The 18,389-nt window shown below is 32.5% G+C and overlaps 1 protein-coding gene across 1 annotated transcript in view; it reads left to right on the top strand.

Moving 5' to 3' along the window:
• Window positions 1–3,525: 3,525 nt before the first annotated feature.
• The window catches only part of POT1 (protection of telomeres 1), an 85,707-nt gene continuing 70,843 nt past the window's right edge, over window positions 3,526–18,389 (top strand). The window contains exons 1-5 of the mRNA XM_051962044.1: window positions 3,526–3,592; window positions 4,589–4,765; window positions 9,133–9,205; window positions 11,230–11,321; window positions 16,409–16,516. Coding sequence (XP_051818004.1) covers window positions 4,643–4,765; window positions 9,133–9,205; window positions 11,230–11,321; window positions 16,409–16,516 — 396 coding nt within the window. The 5' untranslated portion in view covers window positions 3,526–3,592; window positions 4,589–4,642. The remainder of the gene's footprint in view (window positions 3,593–4,588; window positions 4,766–9,132; window positions 9,206–11,229; window positions 11,322–16,408; window positions 16,517–18,389) is intronic.

The raw sequence follows: 18,389 nt of genomic DNA on the forward strand, positions 1-18,389 counted from the left end.
GTGATATGTGAAGCATTGGAATTGGAAAGACCTCAGTTCAATCTTGCATCAGATAATTAGTAGCTGTGTGACTTTGCAAGTTACTTACTCTTGAAGTTTCAGTCCCTCATAATGGGGAGTAAACATAACCCCTCTCTCAGAAAGTTGTGAGAAACAAGAGTAAGAACAGAATGTGTAAAAAGCTTTGCAAACATTAAAGTATTATATGAATGTAATTATCATTCTCAAGATGTTTTGTTTTCCTACTTTTCTAGATTATCATTTTCTTGAGTAGAGAATGATAAATTTCTTTTGTTCACACTATACTTCGTAGAATGATATTTAAAAAGTAGGTTAAATAACAGCACTTCATAAAAGTGGAATATCTCATGCTCTAGCATGAAATGAAATTTAGGAATAGCCACTTGAGGAATTAACTTCAAATAAAAAAAGCTGTTTACAAAGATTTCAGCTCACTCAGGAAACTGCTATGGTTGAGGAAGATATGACTATGAAGGCATACTTATTGATGAAAGAAGCCAAAGCCAGACTCAGAGGAAGGTAAAAACCATTATCTCTGGTTCTCAGCAAACCTAACACTCAAATAGGAGAACAGAATATGGACACAAACTTATGCAAATTCCTACTGCTGATCCTAAGCTGCTGAAGTTGGTGGAACTAGCAGTGTTTGAAATGGACTTTCCATAGTTTTATAACTTGTTCCTAGGAGATCTCATTAGTACCTGCCATGAAATCTCACTAGCACTTGTCACATTGATTTCTTACCTGATGATGCTCACAAGCTAATTTATAGCAGAACAATGAAAAAAACAAACTCAAACAAAACTCTAGAATACAAAAGTCATCATTTATTCAAATATATATTTAGTGCTCATTTGCAATGCATCGAGAGCAATATAAAGAAAAAGTGATATGTGGTTCTTACAAGTTAGCAATTTAAAATCCGAGTTCATCACAGTATGTACCTTAAAAGTCTGCCACAAGAGTAAAAGATTACACAGTTTTGACTTCATAGGTTTTCTTTTTTGAAGAATCACATCATAAGCACAATAGTCAACATTGCCATTGTTTTGGGAAGGATGTCAATCAACTTCCCCGATGTCTCTACTTATCTTCCAGATTTCCCAAACTCAAAAATCCCTCCTAAGCTTCCAAGTTTCTGTGTGAGTTCCTATGAAAATACATATTTAATGAGGGTAAAATCTATTTGCCTTTTATATTCCTATGTAGCATATTGTGGTTCTGTTCTGTCAGACATAGCTAGTGTCTGAGCTCAAATTTGAGCTCAGTCCTTACTGACTCCCTGCCAGGCCCTCAATCTACTGTGCCAACCCTGCTTCTTAACAATAACATTATTTTTATTCAATTAATTTACTCATCAACACTAAAAATATAGTATTACCATATACATAAATATTTCAAATTTTTATTTTCATTTGGTTACATTTGTACATTGTCTGCTAAGATCATACATCTACAGCTATGAAGAAACTTTGGTCATCTAATTTGACTCTTTTATTTTACAGAGAAACTATAACCTAAACAGGTTAGAGAATTTGTTCAATGTCTCATAAATAATACAGCTAGATGAATTAAGAGAATCCTGATGATGAATCCTAACCCTGTTCAGGGTTCAGTCCAATATTTGGGCTTCTTAAAATTTTTCCACTCATGGCTCTTCCCCCTCAAGACATTTTTATACAACTCCAGGTAAATATACAAATATGTATCAAATAGGTATACAAATAAATGTTTACTAATAATAAATCATAAAGAAATATATTTTAAAACATTTCTTTGGTATACATACAATTTTACCATTAAAGATGAAAACAGATTTGTATACTAATGATGGACGGTTTGGTTTATTTTTATAGAAAGAATTAAATCTTATTTGATACCTTATATTGCTGCCAAATTTTTCAGGACCTCCACATTCAATCATGCAACTCCAGATGGGCATGACTACAGTTTGAGAAGCTTTTCTCTATACTACACTGATTTTGTGGCCTACTTGTCTATCAACTAAAAGAAACTATTTTGTACAACTTATTAGAAGCTTTACAATCTTTGTGTTGAATGTCCACACTTCTCATCTTTAAAAATGATGAAAGGTTTATTTATTTTTCCAAATTGATAATTAAACCAATAAATGTATCTTACTACCAATATGGGAAAAAAAAATCCTTCCCTTCCAATTTGATATAAAACCATATTTCACAATCTCAACATATCAGCTAGTTTTCAATCCACACAAATGTTCAATAATAAGTTCATTTCGATTGATTTTAATGGAAATTTAGGAAATTACTGTTAAGGGTTTATTACATATATAATAACATCATGTTTTTTCAGCCATTAATTTTATAATTCAATTCAAACTATTAGTCATCCCTTTCAACAACGATGACACACACACACACACATACACACACACACACACACACACACACACACACACACACACATATACATTTGGCGGGGAAGGGGAAGGGTTCCTTTGGCTCTCTCCCAATCTGTTCTATTGTTTGGTTATAGAGTTTAAACTATCCCTCAGACTTTGCTATTTCACTTATGGTGTTCTGTATTTCACCTATTCCTTTTTAGTTGCAATTGACCTAGCATTCTTTTTTAATCATTCAAGTAGTTCGTGGGTTAGTGAAGAGTTAATTTCTCCAAGTCTTGGGCTCACTACTTTGGCAGGGCACTGGACAGTGTAAACTGGCTATTCATGATTTTTGGAAAGATACCACTCAATCCTTTACTCTTCTTAAAATATATGCAATCCTTAAAAAGTTCAAGTGACTCTTTGAGATGAAGAAAATTAAATAGAAAGATGATTTTTTCAGAAAAGGATCTTTCACAAAAACACCTGATTAACAAGTCAACATTTTTAGAGTCCAAGCTAAAACTTGGGTGAAAATACTGAAATTCCTGCTCCACTACTTCCTGTATGAAAGCCTACAAGCCATTTAATCCCTCTAAATTGAGTTTTCTCATCTGGACTACGTCCCCAACAGACTTTTGATAAACTCAATGGAAAGATCATGGGCTGCTAAGGTAGTGCGGCGGTGTGATTCACCTTCCCTCAATAGTTGGCGAGCCAGGACAAGTCATATTGCTTCAATTTCCTCATCAGTAAAATGAGCTGGAGAAAGAAATGGCCAACCATTTCTTTGCTTAATAATGAGATCACGAAGAGTCGTGAATACGCGACTGAAACGATTAAATAAGAAAAAAATAAAGGATGTCGAGTGGAGTAGTTGATCTCACTTAGACCTTCGCCGTAACACTGGAGTATATAACCTCCAAGGTTTTTTCCACCACACGACCGGATAGTCCACAGGCTCAGAGAGACGAAGTCCACAGCAAATCAAAGTTTCAAGACACATCACTCTGACGTCGTGAAAGCGAGTAACAAAGCAAAAAGAGAATTTTTCAGCGAGACAACTTGCCAGAAAAAGGGAACCAGGAAATAGCATCATATCATCAATGCGCAAGTGCCGGCTGCGGCGCATGAGCAGAACGAATTTACCGACGTAGCGTAGCGTAGCGTCTTCCGCACTTCCGGAGTTTGTGGGTCGCTGCGCGGGTGAGTTAACTTGCGTGCCTGACAAAGTAGCGGCTCCTCTCCAGCGTTTGGGCCACTGGGGGGTCTGAATTGGGGTTGTGGAGGGAGGAAAACAAGTGGACCAGAGGCTAGTTAGAGCAATTTGAAATGGACGAGTAGTCTCCTAAAAGCATAGCCATCGCATCTTGGTGGTTTGGGCGCCTACTTAGTTTGCGGAAGTTATCCCTTATACTTATTAGGAGTAGCATCATTGTGACCACCATTCCTATTAGTGCTCTACGTTGGAGCGGGACACCTTCTTCCCTGATGTTGGTGGAGTAGGACTCCATTCCTCTCGCCACTTTGCCGACGAGCAAAATAAAGATTCAAAGGCAAAGTGGAATGATCCGAGGCCACACAGCTAAGATCTTACTTAGCGCCATAGGTACTTGTTTTTAGTCAACTAGTCAGCGTATATTAAGCGCAAACTACGAGTCAGGAACTGCTAGGAGCAAAGAATACAACGAAAAAGGGGAGAAAAAAATCAATCCCTGCCCACAAGGAGCTCACATTCTAATTGTGAACACAAAATGCAAGCCACTATGTACAAAAACAAGCCACTGGAAAAGACAAAATCGGAAGTGACCTCAGAGGAAAGGCACTAATGTTAACTGAGCATCTTGCAGAAGGTGGGACTTAAAAAAAGCCTGGAGGACTTAAAAAGATGAGGGACGTTAGTTTCCTCCACTGTGAAATAAAACAGAACCTGCCTTTTATTTAAAATATTGTAAACCTCAAAAACCCTGTTGAAAAACAGTTATTATTATGAAGATGCTTTTGTACATTCAAGGGACCTATTGTCGATTTAGAAAAAAAAAATAATAAAAAGTTTATGCCACAAAGGAGATGGAAGCTTGACAGGAAAATCAGTCTTAGAATCCCAATTTGTAGTTTTATCTTTCATTAATTTGTAGTAGCTGCCAAACTTGGGAATTGTGGCAGTGTATTTTAATCTTATGGTGATTTTTGTGCTCTCAGAAAAATACTGTCAATCAAGAAGTAATCTAATTGAAGTTGGTTTTAAATGCAAATATGCCAGTTCACCTAATAAAGGAAGTCAATGGAGTGCCTGAAGTTCAATTACCAAGCCACTTAGAAGAAGTGGATTTAAGAACTCTACAACTTGGTTGTGATTATTCCAACAAATTTATTCAGGTAAGGAGTTTAAATAATTCAAAATTCCTTTTCCTCAAGAAAGTATGATAATATATATAATGTTTGCATGTGTGTGGGGGATGTTGTTTCAACTCACAGAAAATAATATATAATATTTAGAGATCCCACAGGTTTTCCCTATTATCTGATTTCTATTCACATTCACTTGATTATTTTACTTTTTCTTTCAAAGTTGGAGGGATGGGAGAAGCCTAAATTCAGACAAACCAGAAACTAGAACTAATTAAACATTTAAAATTTTTTAGACATATGGGATACAGATTACTACCCCTACCCCTAATGAGCAACATTCTATTTCTGAAATCCATTTATCTGAACATAACTAATTGCTTTTCAACTTTTCCCTTTGTCTTCCCTTACCATACCCTACTTTTTGTCCACAGTGACATTTATCCCCTAGACCCCTTTCATTCTCTCCCAGACTATCATCACCCCCAAACTCTTTTTTCTGTTTTCTTTTTCCCTCTTGACCTTGGGTGAAATAGTTCAGTTTTACACTGTCTTCTTGAACCCTTGGCTCCCTTATATCAGCAGTTGTACTCTGCCAAGCCTCAATCTTGGATGATTTCCCACCATCTGCTATTTTTGATCCTAATACCTCCAGGATATAATACAAAATCCTCTGGTTGGCATTCAGAGCCCTTCATAACTAATCCTATTCCACAGTTTTTCCACTCTTACAAATGTCTTTACCTCCATGATAGTGAACTCTCTGCTGTTTGATGAGTAAGACCTCTTGGCTCTGGGGATTTTCTCTGACTACATCTCCCCCCACCACCCCCCCTTTCTAGAATACTCTCTCTCTTCATGTCTTCCTCTGGCTGCCTTTAAGTCTTAAATAAAATTCCTCATTTCTGGGAAGCTTTCTTAATCTCTCTTAATCTTTATGCCGCCCTCTGTTAATTATTTCCTATTTATCCTGTATATAGTTTGTTTATACATATTTGTTTTCTTATGATTTCCCTAATTAGATTGTGAGCTCTTTGAGGACCCCCTGCCTTTCTTTGTTTGCACAATGCTTTGTACAGTGCCTGACATATAATAAATGTTTAATAAATGATTATTGATTTACTAAAGGAAGAAGACAGCATGAAAAAGGGAGCTTAAAAGTTGGGTAAAGAATGTCTGCACTGCCTCATAGAACGTTGCTTTAGTTATAACTTGAAAGTTTTTGAAAATATTTGTATATTCCTTAATTATATTTGTCAAATTTTAATGAAATCCTATTAGATATTTCCCCTGGACAAAGGGCTGAAAGAATCTGAGAGTCTTAATAGTCAACTGACAATACATATTGCTGTTTGAATCTTTATTACTCTTCCTTATTATTCTTCAAATCCTAACCTTGTTAAGTCATTTAGTTATTATATTTGTCTTGTTGTAATGTTTAATATCCTTCACAGTTTCAGCTACTATGTTTTGACAAGATATTTAGATATTTTAATTTTTGGTTATTATATATACAAAAAATTTGGTAATGCTAATTAGACTATAGGTATACTATTCAGGGCTCCTCAAACTTTTTAAATAGAGGGCCAGTTCACTGTCCCTCAGACTGTTGTAGGGCCGGACTATAGTAAAAACAAAAACTTTGTTTTGTGGGCCTTTAAATAAAGAAACTTCATAGCCTGGGTGAGGGCAATACTAATAGGAACATAGATGTATTGAGGATTTTTTTCCTTTATGTTGCAGTCATTGTTTGAATTATCCTCCTAGTTTTGCTGCGCTCTGTATTCATCCCACTCTTTCCAAGTTTCCTTGAATTCTTTATATCTGTTATTTCTTATAGCATGTTTTAATATTTTCATAAACCACACTTCGTCTGTTTAAACACCCCCTAATTTATTGGCACCCAACTTCATTTCAGTTGCTTGCTACTACCAAAAAAAAATGTATTTTCTTATATTTGACTATAGTATATATGCATAGTAATGAATAATACATATACATTGCTGAGTCAGAGGTAATGATTTTATTAGTATAATTCCAAATTGTTTTCCATAGTGGTTCAACCAATTCACTGCTCCATCTATAGTGTTTTTTGTAAGTTACCCTTTCCCTCACTTTATTTTATAATATGATCATAATCATATATGACTTATAATTATCTTCCATCATTGCCAAGACTGACAAATTTCCTCTGTAGCCAATCTGATAATGATGAATCCTTTAGAACTTTTTTTAGTTTTCATACAAGGGAAATATAATCTATCACCAGGCTCAAACTTGAAGTCTTTATGTAATTTAGCCTAACCTCTGAAAACATAGGACCAACTAAATCCATTGCTGTAGTGATTCATCTTAGTAGGGCTATTTTTGTTAAAAACCATACCATTCATCTTAGTAGGGCTGTTTTTAGTTATAAACCATACCAATATGTTCCGAATTGGCATTTGAAACAGACATTTATTGATTTATGAGTAGTGGCATATGTGTAACTTTTTCATACAAATGATTGGCTATCACCAGCTCATACCATTCTCCTATCTCTCACTCAAAAACTGAAACTTGGCTGATAGTTAACAATATGGAGTTGTATACAATATTTAGCATACATGAGGATGCTTTTATAAGTTTTCCTTTTAAGCAATCTCATCTACATATATCATCATACTGGCTTTTTAACGCTTTCCCAATATTTTAGAAAAACTTCGTTTTGTTTCCATTTGTGTCAGAAAATGATTACTTCTGATTGACAAGTATATGAGTAGTACTACAAATACATCAGTAATATTCCAAAAAAAGAAAAACAATTTTTAAAGTTAAAATAAGTAGATGTGTTAAAGAAATAGTACTCTTATTTTCTAAAGTTTTACAGAGTCCCCAAAATTCACTTCAGAATTTTCATCTTAGTCTCCTATATAGTTCATCTTACTGGTCCTCAAACCTTAGATTAAACATACATATATGCACCCTGTTTTTATATACACTATTACCCAATTTTTAGTGTGATTGGGTTTTTAGTTATTCATGTTTTTTTTTTCTATATATTTTCATTGTAAATGTCCTGTTTTAGAGCCATATTCTATGGTAATAGGGGATTATATGTTACATTAGGAACCTTGTCAGCACTTAACAACATTTACTGAAGTGAAAATGTATTTTGAATTCTTCATGGTTGCCTTTAAAACAAAGAAAGCTCAACTGGAAAGCTTTGTATATTATGTGTTTTCCTTAGTCCTTATATAAGTAGAAAAAAGTAGGGTAATTTAAAAAAAAATGAAGTTCTGGCCATTTCAGTTCAACAAAAATTTTACAATTGGTCATTGGATGTATAACACTATAACTAGATTTTGAATAAGATACAAAGTTTATGTAAGATAGACCAATTATTTAGATAGCTTTTAATTGGTGTCCTTGCTTTACTCTCCTATCTATTTTGGACAGAGTTGCTGAATTGCTATCAAAGCATGACGCTGGCTCTATTACCATCCTGTTTAAGCAGCTTTGCTAGCTCCCTAAAACTATCTATAATCTTGCTCCAGCTTCTCTCTGCATATTGATTTCACCTTTAGTGTCCTTCATTTACTCTTTGTTCCTGCTAAAGTGGTTTGTGTTGAACTTTATATGGACATTACATCCCATGCTTTGAGATAATAACTCTTTGCATGAGCTTTCTGTCCTCTGTGCCCTGCTTGCTTTTCTTTTTCACTTTCACCTCTTGGAATTTCTGGGCTTAGAGGAAATAACACTTTCTTCAGTTGTCTTTCTTGAACTTTTTTGTTGTTAGTCTCCCCATGCTCCTCCAGAATTACATCATATTTACATTTATGGTATGTTGGTATTTATTAGTGTGCATATTGTTTTCCTATAGTAACTCTGAAAATTTTGTTTTTGCCTTTATATCCCTACCCCTAAGCATTGTGCCTTGTACATAGTAGGCTTATAAGTAAGCATAATAAGCTCTTACCAAATTGAATTAAGTGAGTGTTTGAAGGGGGAAATTTATTTATAAAAGGAGTATATGAACCTGAGTATTTCAGGCTTTATATCAGTTATTAAACCTGATGAAAAACAGTCCCCACCTGAATAATGTGCAGTTGTGCCTTTATTTTAATTTAATTTATTTTTGGGGGGCTGAAAGGTCTTAGGAATACTTATATCCTGCCCTTTATTGAATTGTCATGAAAAGGTAGGTTACTAGAGTATCTAGACATTTACAGAGCATAGGCATTTTTCTGTAAGTGAGATAAGAGCCTCAGTTTTTATTCCATCAGAATTACTTCTGGACTCAGAATAATGCCTATAGATCTTAGTTGAAATTGAAATGCAATTTCCCTGTGCCTTTCGAATGTTGATTAATTGCCCTTTCCCCTTACCTCCCTTTTTTGTTTTTAAATTTTCAGGGGACAGTTTCACTCATCTACTCTTTAACTCTGCTTGAAGATGGAACAGCCTTTTTGAAGATAATGTTACAAGGTGTGTAATATAAAGAACAGAAGTTCACTTATAACAATCATCCATTTGGAAGGAAACTTTGCTTTATAGTCTTATATTAAAATTCTTCACCCAGTTGTTCAGTATTCTTCACAATTTAATCCCATATTACCTTTTCAACATTTTTCCTACTATTCAGCCACAAAACCATTTGCTCTCATCCAAACATATTTTGTACATTCTGATTTATGTGAAAGAATTGGAGATGTTTACTTTGCATTACATAGAAAACTCAGGCGAGACATACTAGCTGACTGCTCAGTGATTGCATGAACTGTTCTGTGGAAGAGGGATTAGATTTGTTCTTTTTGACTTCACGACAGAAATAGGAACAAAGGGTAGAAACTACAAGGAATGTATATTTAATGTCAGCAAAATTGTCCTAAGCATTTGAGAGTTGTCCAAAAGTGGAATGGACTACTTCAGGAAGTAGTGAGTTTGCCTTAGAATTCTCCATGTGGATTGTGGATTTGATTTGTTAGGCGTGTTATAGTGGGCATTCCTTTTGACTTAGGTATATCTTAGATGTGCTCACTTATCTTAATCATTTCTATATCATTTTTCTCTTCACATAGCTACAACCAGTTTTATTCTTTTATCACTTCTCACTGTTCTTTTGCAATAGCATTCTAACTGTTCTCTCACTCATCCTCAAGCTACAGTTACAGTACATTCTTCTCCCAGCTGCCAAGATATATTTACAGTCTTGTATTCATTCATTTGATAAATATTCATTGAGCATCTAATAGAAACAAATTACTATATCTGATGTTATGGGAAGACATATTAGAATATGAACTAGTTTCTGAATTACTAGGTGCTTCCATGGCATAATGGATGCAATGCTGTACCTGAGTGCACCTAAATACTTCAGAGACTTAGTAACTCTGTGACCTGGTGACCTGAATTAATTAATCTCACCCACCCTGGGAGTCCTTGTTTTGAAATGGGAATAATAGTGTCTGTACCCTGGATTGTTGTGAGAATTAAATAAGACAATTTATGTAAGCTGAGTGACAAATCTTAAAGTGATATTTAAAAGAGCTATAATAATCAGAGAGTCTAGAGTCTAATTACAGTTTGAATATTTACAAAGTGCTGAATTAGTAAATATGAACTAATGTAGTCCAAGCAAAATACTGTCAGTAGATGAGTGGTTACAGTTCAGTTATAGTTCATTAGGGAAAGGTTCTTGGAAGAAGATTTTGAACTGATACATATACAGTGGAGAGAAAGGAAGTATTGCTTCACCTGTGGTAAAGTATGACAAGGATTATATTTAAGTAGGAAAATTTTTTCTGTGTATGCATATATATGCACACATGTACATATATGTATATATATATAAAATGTATTATGTAAAACAATTTGCTTATGCCTTTTGCATGTTGTTGGCAAAAAATTTTTTAAGGGTTATTATTTTCATTTCTTTTAACAAGTAAAATTTTGGAAAGAAGAGTAGTATGATTTTATTATATTAGTAATGCCAGATCTTGGTACTGAAAATTTTGAGTAAAATAAAAATGTTTTTTATTCAGAACATGAAAAACAATGACAAAATTATATTAAATAAATATAAGGATATTTGATTAGTATTCAAGAGAAAATGAATTTTTTTGATGTGAACTATTATAAAAAACCAAATTGAGCAATAATTCCCTTAAAGAAAATTTGTAGTTTATGAATCTATTGAAGAGAATTTGAAGATAAATACTAGAAGAATTAAGTTAGGATTTTTAGAAAATTAGGTAAAAGATTTAAGTTGAAATTTTTGATGATTTTATCATCAGTGATTAGTAAGAAATTACTTATTATTGTTATTGATAATAAGTATTTTCTAAATTATTATTGCAATGTTCTAAGCATTAGAAACGAAACATTTTAATTACAAGTCATACTTTCATTTCAATGAGGATTTTGTATAATTTGGGTTTTTTTTTAATCATTTTTCTTTCATGTGAAAAATATTTTATAGCAATGTGTATTTTTTTGTCCTTTTTCCTCAGAGAGAGAGAAATTTCATCCAGAAATCAACACAATCAGTATATTATTCTTTGGAAATTTAGCTGAGCAGTGTGCAAAAGTTGTGCGTCAAGGGGTAAGAAATGTTTTTTTTTTTTTTATTTAGAAATAAATATCTAGAAAAAAAAAATAACCATTTTTGGCCATTTATTCAGCCATAGAATTTTTTCTTTTTGTTTTTTCTTTGTGTGCTTGCCAGTAAGGTTAATTACTGTTAGAATTTTTCTGCTTCTGTAATTAAAAAAAAAAAAAAAACTTTTTAAAATCTGACCTTTTATTTCATTGGTATGGGAAACTCCTGATGAGGAACTTTTATCTATCACTGTAAATGAACACTTTCTCTTTAATTTATTGTCTTGTAAGTTGCTTGAGACACAAAGTGATTTGACAAGGGTCTTATAGCCACAGTATGGTGGAATGGGATATTTGGGTCCAGGTCTTTTGGACTTTGCTGTTTTCTTTCTGTTACCTGCCGTTTTTAGTGTAGCCTTTCAACTCCTGGTGATCCCCGAGTCTCTTTTCGAGGGACCTAAAAGTCAAAATTATTTTCATAAAAATACAAAGATATTTCAATGTAGTCAGTAATGGTAGTTATTCTTTGGAGTAGTTGACCACTTATCAAGGAATAGCTTTTGGTTTTATATCTATATCTTTGTTAATATTTAGATTTTCATTTACAGGTACACATCTCGTATATACATATATGTATGTATGCATGTATGTATGTATTGTTTATATGTTTTGGATACTCAGCTTTCATCAGAGAGAATTGATACAATTTTCCCCCTATTTGATAGCTTCTTTTATCCTAATTATTGAATTAATTTTGTTTGTAAAGAAGCTTTTCAATTTCTTGTAACCAAAATCATCTATTTTCTTTTATATTTGCTTCTATCTCCTGGTTGGTTAAGAAAATATCTCCTACTATACTTATGAAAGGCATATGATCCAATTATTTTCCCTTTTTTTTAATGTTGTGATTTGTAATAATCTAATTACGTATCCCATTTTGGATTTAATTTGGAGTATGGCATAAAATGTTAATCTGAGCCTAATAGCTACCAGACTACTTTCCATTTTTTCCAGTGGTTGCTATCAAACAAGTAGTTTTCTCCTTAGTAATTAATTTTTTTCCCAATTTTGTTAAACATTAATATTGAATTCCTTTGTTTCTGATTGTCCTTTGTATAGTCTTCTATTTTTCTGTTTTTCTTCTATGATTGTCTTAAAATATGTAAGTAGGTATATGTCACAGTGAATAGAATTCTGGATTTGCCGTTAGGAAAACCTGAATTTAGATCTCTTCTCAGATATATACTTACCTTAGTATAAGAAGAAAAAACATTAAGTGAAAACATGGGGAAAAAACATAAAAGAACATAAAATTACCTGTAAAACAAATGGGGGGGGGGGGAATAAAAGAATCACTGTGTGATGGAATATTACACTGCCATAAGAAATAATGAATATGATGAATTTCAGAGAAGAATGGAAAGGTCTGTAGGAACTGATATTGAGAAAAATAACCAGAGCCAGAGAAACTATTCATTGACCACAGTATTACAAATTGAACAATCAAAAAAAATGTTAATGTTGCAGAATTATAGATAAGAAACTCTGCTGGAAAAAAAATATGAAAGAATGTCCTCACCCCAAAATTTGCAGAAGTAGGAGATAAGTTTTTTTTTTTTTTTTGGGTCTTTCACTTTTTTTTCTTCAATGGTGCTCTGGAAGACATTGGAAGAAAATTTTGTAATTAAAAAAAATAAAAAATTTTTAAAACTTAAAAGATCACAAGAAAAGTACATTTTATATAATAAAACTCAATTTGTAGACCTGTTATTTAAGGTATATATAAAATGGAAATGCTCAGTGTATTTGCTATTTGCTAAATTTTAAATTAAAATTTTTTATAAAAACTTGACTTTGTACTAGAAAATATACTTTTACTCTTTCTTACTCAAATAGCTTTTACTTTCAATTTTTTTTTCATCCCTTTCATTAGCTGAACTTTTAAGATTCAGTGTCTTTTATGGTGATTATGGAATTTATTGAGATACTTCCTTTTTTAGGATTCTTCAGATTACTTGAAATTAATATGCAAAGGCTAGAAAAAGATCCTTTAGAATCTTAAAGATATAAAAGTATTCAATAAACATATTCATTCACTCCAATCTCCTTCCCTTTTTTATATTTAGGTAAAGTCATCTGAAAATGCAATATACTGTGATTGTAGGAAATTTAGAAAATCAGCAAAACAACTGTAAAATACTTCACATTAATATTTCACCTAAAGGTGACTTGTGGGAAAATGCTCTTATATTTAAATAGACTTTAAACAAGTAGTCATTAAAATAGAATAGAAGTGTACCAGTTAATTAATACTTGTCAGATAACCAAAGATGATAATAGTGGCAAGTAGAGAGAGATTTAGCACCTCCCCACCTTTTTTTCTTTAATTTCTTTCTTTTCTCTTTTCTTTTTGTTATAGGAATGGGATGAACAGGTCAGGGGAATAAAAGGCACAATTTATTTTGTCTTTACTATGGATTAAACTGATGTAGGGCTGAATCAGAATCTTATTAAATTATTTAGTATGAATTATATTATCAGAAGTTTTAAGGAATCTATTTTCTCTGTAGCCTCACAGTTTTCCACCAAGAGGTTGTTCATTGTTTCAGGAATGTACAACTCTTCGTGACTCTATTTAGGATTTTCTTGGCAAAGATACTGAAATAGTTTGCCATTTCTTTCTCCACATTAAAAAATTGGGTTGTTACCTATCCAGGGTCACATAACTAGTTAGTGTCTGAGACCAAATTTGAACTCAGGAAGATGAGTCTTCCTGAAGGCCTGGCACTTTATTCCCCTCACAATCTACCTGCACTCAAGTAGGAATAAATCATTTAAATCAGGAAAACACACATACACACAGACACTCACATGCACACATGCATATGCCTGGGATCTTAGACTTATATTTGAAACCTTTAGAATCAGAAATCATCCCAGAAGGAAGTTTTTTTAATTGTTGTGTTTGAATAATTACTGAATTTAAACATGTTGTTTAAATTTAAATTTTTTATTTTCAACTTAATGAATGTTGAAGAACTTAACTTTTTCATATGTAGAGCAGAAAAAGATAAATATAATTCTTCATTATATAGAAAAAATTTTAAAAATTTAAATTTAAATAAAAAAATTAAAATTATTAAAAATAATATCAGTATATTCCTTTCAAAGAAGGTCTGCTTAATTGTTTTCTTCTGAGCTTCCTTCTATTCTAAATATTAAAACGAACTTCATTAAATATCTTTTTTTCTTCCTTATTTTGGGGAGGCAGCATTATTAGGTAATTCTACTCCTCCCTAAGTCAACTCCATTCCAAAAAAACAAAAATTCCCCAAAGCCAAAATCACAATCCTTGTAACAGGCATAATCAAGGAAAACAAATCTATCCATTTGTCATTCCAAAAATATGTTTCATTTGTTAATCTTGAATCACCCATAATCAGAATGTCATATTTCCTTATCAGTCCATTGGAGTTAATCATTTCATTTATCTTAGTTCTTAAGTCTTCTGAAGTTATTTCTCATTACAATGTAATTGTATATTTTGTTCTTCTGAATCTGCTAACTTCCCTCTAGCCTTCCCAGATTTCTTTTTCCTTTTATCATTTCATATGGTGTGATAACATTCTATTACTTCGATATATCATAATTTGTTTAGCTATTCTCTTGTTGGTAGCACCCGTTTTCTTTACAATTCTTTATTATAACAAAACGTGAGGCTGTAAGTGTGTGTGTGTGTGTTTTCTGTTTGGATCCTTTTTTGGTGTTTAATTGGATGTTTAAAATTTGTTAGTCTTCATTTTTTAAGAATCTCTCTAACTTGCTCTCTCTCGCTTTCACTCCCTGTTTTTCTCTCTTTTCTCCTGTACTCCAGCCACTTTTGTTTCAGCTCCAAAGTTTTGGTACATAGTAAGAGTCTCTATGTCATAAAAAGATTACTAGACTAAGGAGTTAGAAGAAACTAAGTTCCTTTTCCATTTCTGGCTCCAACAAGTCATTTGTTGCAGGGAGAGTTACTATATATCTTAATTTTGTCACCTACATAATGATGCATTGAATTAATATAATCCTTAATGCCTGTTTCAGCTCTAAAATTCTGTGAGTTTATGAGATAAAAAAATTAAACCTCAGAGTTAATATGTGAATTCTAAACTTTTATATTTCCTAATATTTTGGCATTAATTCATAAGTTACTTTTGTAATAATATTGATTCACTAATATACTTCTCTTGCTTTTTTCAAGGGAAAGTTTGTCTTTAAATGTAATGTGAAATTCTTAATAGTGTTTTGTAATCTAATCAACTGTTAGTTCATTTTGTTTTTCATTCACACAAAGATATTCAGATTGAAACTTTTTTTTACTATTCCCTGTTCCTCTCTGCCCCTCTTCCAGTTCTATGATTAAAATTTTCATGAGTTTTAAAGTAATTTAGTAAGTTTTTAACATGTTATTAAATCAGTATAAAAAACTAACAAATTTATTGTGAATAGAGAAGTTAAAACCTTTAGAAGAGAAAGTTGGTAAATTATTGGCACTAAATCTCAGGTTGTTATGCTAACAATGACAATAACATGTTACTTTCCTAAGAATCATAAAATTTAAAAGTACATGACACTTTAGAAGTTACCTCAACGATACTTTTATATTAAAGATGAACTGAGAACCTGGTTCTTCAGCAAGTTAAGTGACTTGACTAAGGTGACACAACTGCAAAACTTCAATTTGAGCTGGTCTTCAGACTCCAAATCACTAAACTAAAATTCATTTTTACTTAAAAATGTTATTGAAAACATTTTTCCCAAAGTGTGTTTTTTTTTTTTTTAATTCTTTTCTTCTTTGTTGCCAAGGAAAAATTTTTATTTAGAGTCATATGTCATCAAATAAACACATGAACAAATCAGCTATTGTTTGTAAAAATGATTGATATAGGTATGTGCTCTTTTCTTTTGGGGGTGAGGAGGTTCTAAAATAAAGAATTTGTATAAAATCATCACTTATTCAAATGGTAGGATTGTTTGTTTTTTGGAGGAATATGTATGTTTCTTTTTTAGAAATCACTTTTTTTCTCCTACTTTACACTCCATCAATAGGACACTATTGTAGTGACTGGATTTGTTTTGGAGGAGACTTCCTCTTCAAGTGAACATAAAACAAATTGCTTGCAATTGAAAATGTCTCCAAATGAATCTACTGCTTATGTGAGTATACACATTTTCTGCTTTGCTTATGTTATGTTTAGTAATTAACAAAAACAGCATTGAATAGAAATAGAATTGCCATATCAAGTCATATGTTCTAAGCTTTTTACAAAAATTTTTTTGCCTTTATTATGGAAACTTAAAATTTTTGAGTGATTGGGATAAGCAGATCATAGTGAATTTAAAACTTTATGGTAGCAGTCCTTTCATTTAATTACAACTTTGTTGTCTTCCAGTTTCACTTATAATGAGATTATGAATATGACTATAGTTAAGAATAAGGGTTGAGAAAACATTAGGTTTGTAAATGAGAGATCTTTGATTTTGAAAAGGGACATTTCTATCTAACCATAAAGTTCAGGTGATTTGGAAGAGAATGAGAGAGCAATAGTGAGACAGGGTTTGATCCTGATGCAAAACTCAGTTCCTGGCTATCTTTTCTAATTTTAACTATATTTCACTCAGACTCCTTGAGTCATTGGTCATGATAGAGGAGTCAGAAATGTTCTTTCCTTCCCCATTCATTTCTAAAACCTCTCTACCATATGTACCTTTGATCTTGTCCCTTCCCATCTTCTCTGGCAAATTGTTACTTCTGTCATCTTCCTTCCCTTCTCTAACTTTTAGTCTCTCCCTCTTTATTAGTTCCTTTTCTTTTGCTTTTTTCTTCCTTAAAAAACCTGAACTTGATCCTACCATTGCTGCTGACTGTTTTTTCCTCTCATCAGCTAAACTCCTCGAGGATGCATTTTAAACATGGTGCCTTTATTCCTTTTCTATTTTTTCCTCTTTTCGTCTGAAACTGATTTAATGTCTTTGTCAACTTAAAGTGCTCTTTTCAAAGGCATCAATGATATCACTTAAAAGAAATTTCATTGATATATTTTGTATTTCATTATTTAAATTTCTATCCATATTTCTTCCCCATCTTCTCCAGTGGTCTCAATGATTTTCAGATCTCCTAGCTTTTTCTTAGTCCTCCTTAATCTGGAACTTACTATTGAGATGAAGGGACAACATGGGGAGGGAACTTCTCAGATGAGAAGACAGATGAAGCATAATGTTAATGTTTGCAGAGTGAATATCAGAGGCAGGAGAAGTTTTAGTAACAAAGTTCTTTCCCAGTTTTCCTCCTTATCTGATCTCTCTTCTGTCTCTCACTAAATAGAGGTTTTTCTAAGATTTTTTCCTGGCTCCCTCTTTCTGTTCTCAATTGGTGATTTTAAGTTTTCATCTCTATATAGATGGTTCACAAATATGTATATCCAGCAATAATCTTTCTCCTGGGTTACACTCTTGCATTAGTAGTTGCCTTTTGGAATCTGAAAGTAAATATCCCATAGACATTTTAAACTCAGCAAGTCCAAAACTGAATTCATTATTTTTCCCTAAAAAATGAGTTTTCATTTTACTGTTAAGGGCACCACCATGTCATGTTCCTGTCACCTCATTTCACAGCCTTGATATCATCCTCAGTTCCTCTTCATACTCATCCCATATATATATATTTCTGTTGTCAGTTTTTGTAGTTTTTACCTTCAGAACATTATGTCCCCTTCTCTTTACTTGCACAGTTAGATCTGTTTTTGCTTTTGCTTTTCTGAGATCATAAGTACTAATCCTACATTTTTTCTTCAGCTGAAGCATAATGGATTCTGCTTCAGCCCTTTATTTTACTCTATGTGGCTGTTTCAAGTGTATCACCTTTTAGCAACATATTGTTGGATTCTGATTTCTAATTCCATTTTGCTATTAACTTCATCCCATTCACAATCATAGTTATAATTATTAACTGTATTTTCTTCCATTATGCTTCTTCTGTTTATCTTTATTTTTCTCTTTTTGTTCTGTTCTTCCTCAGGAGTCTTTGTTG

The sequence above is a fragment of the Antechinus flavipes genome, chromosome 5 (assembly GCF_016432865.1).
Source record: "Antechinus flavipes isolate AdamAnt ecotype Samford, QLD, Australia chromosome 5, AdamAnt_v2, whole genome shotgun sequence".
NCBI classification, from domain to species: Eukaryota; Metazoa; Chordata; class Mammalia; order Dasyuromorphia; family Dasyuridae; genus Antechinus; species Antechinus flavipes.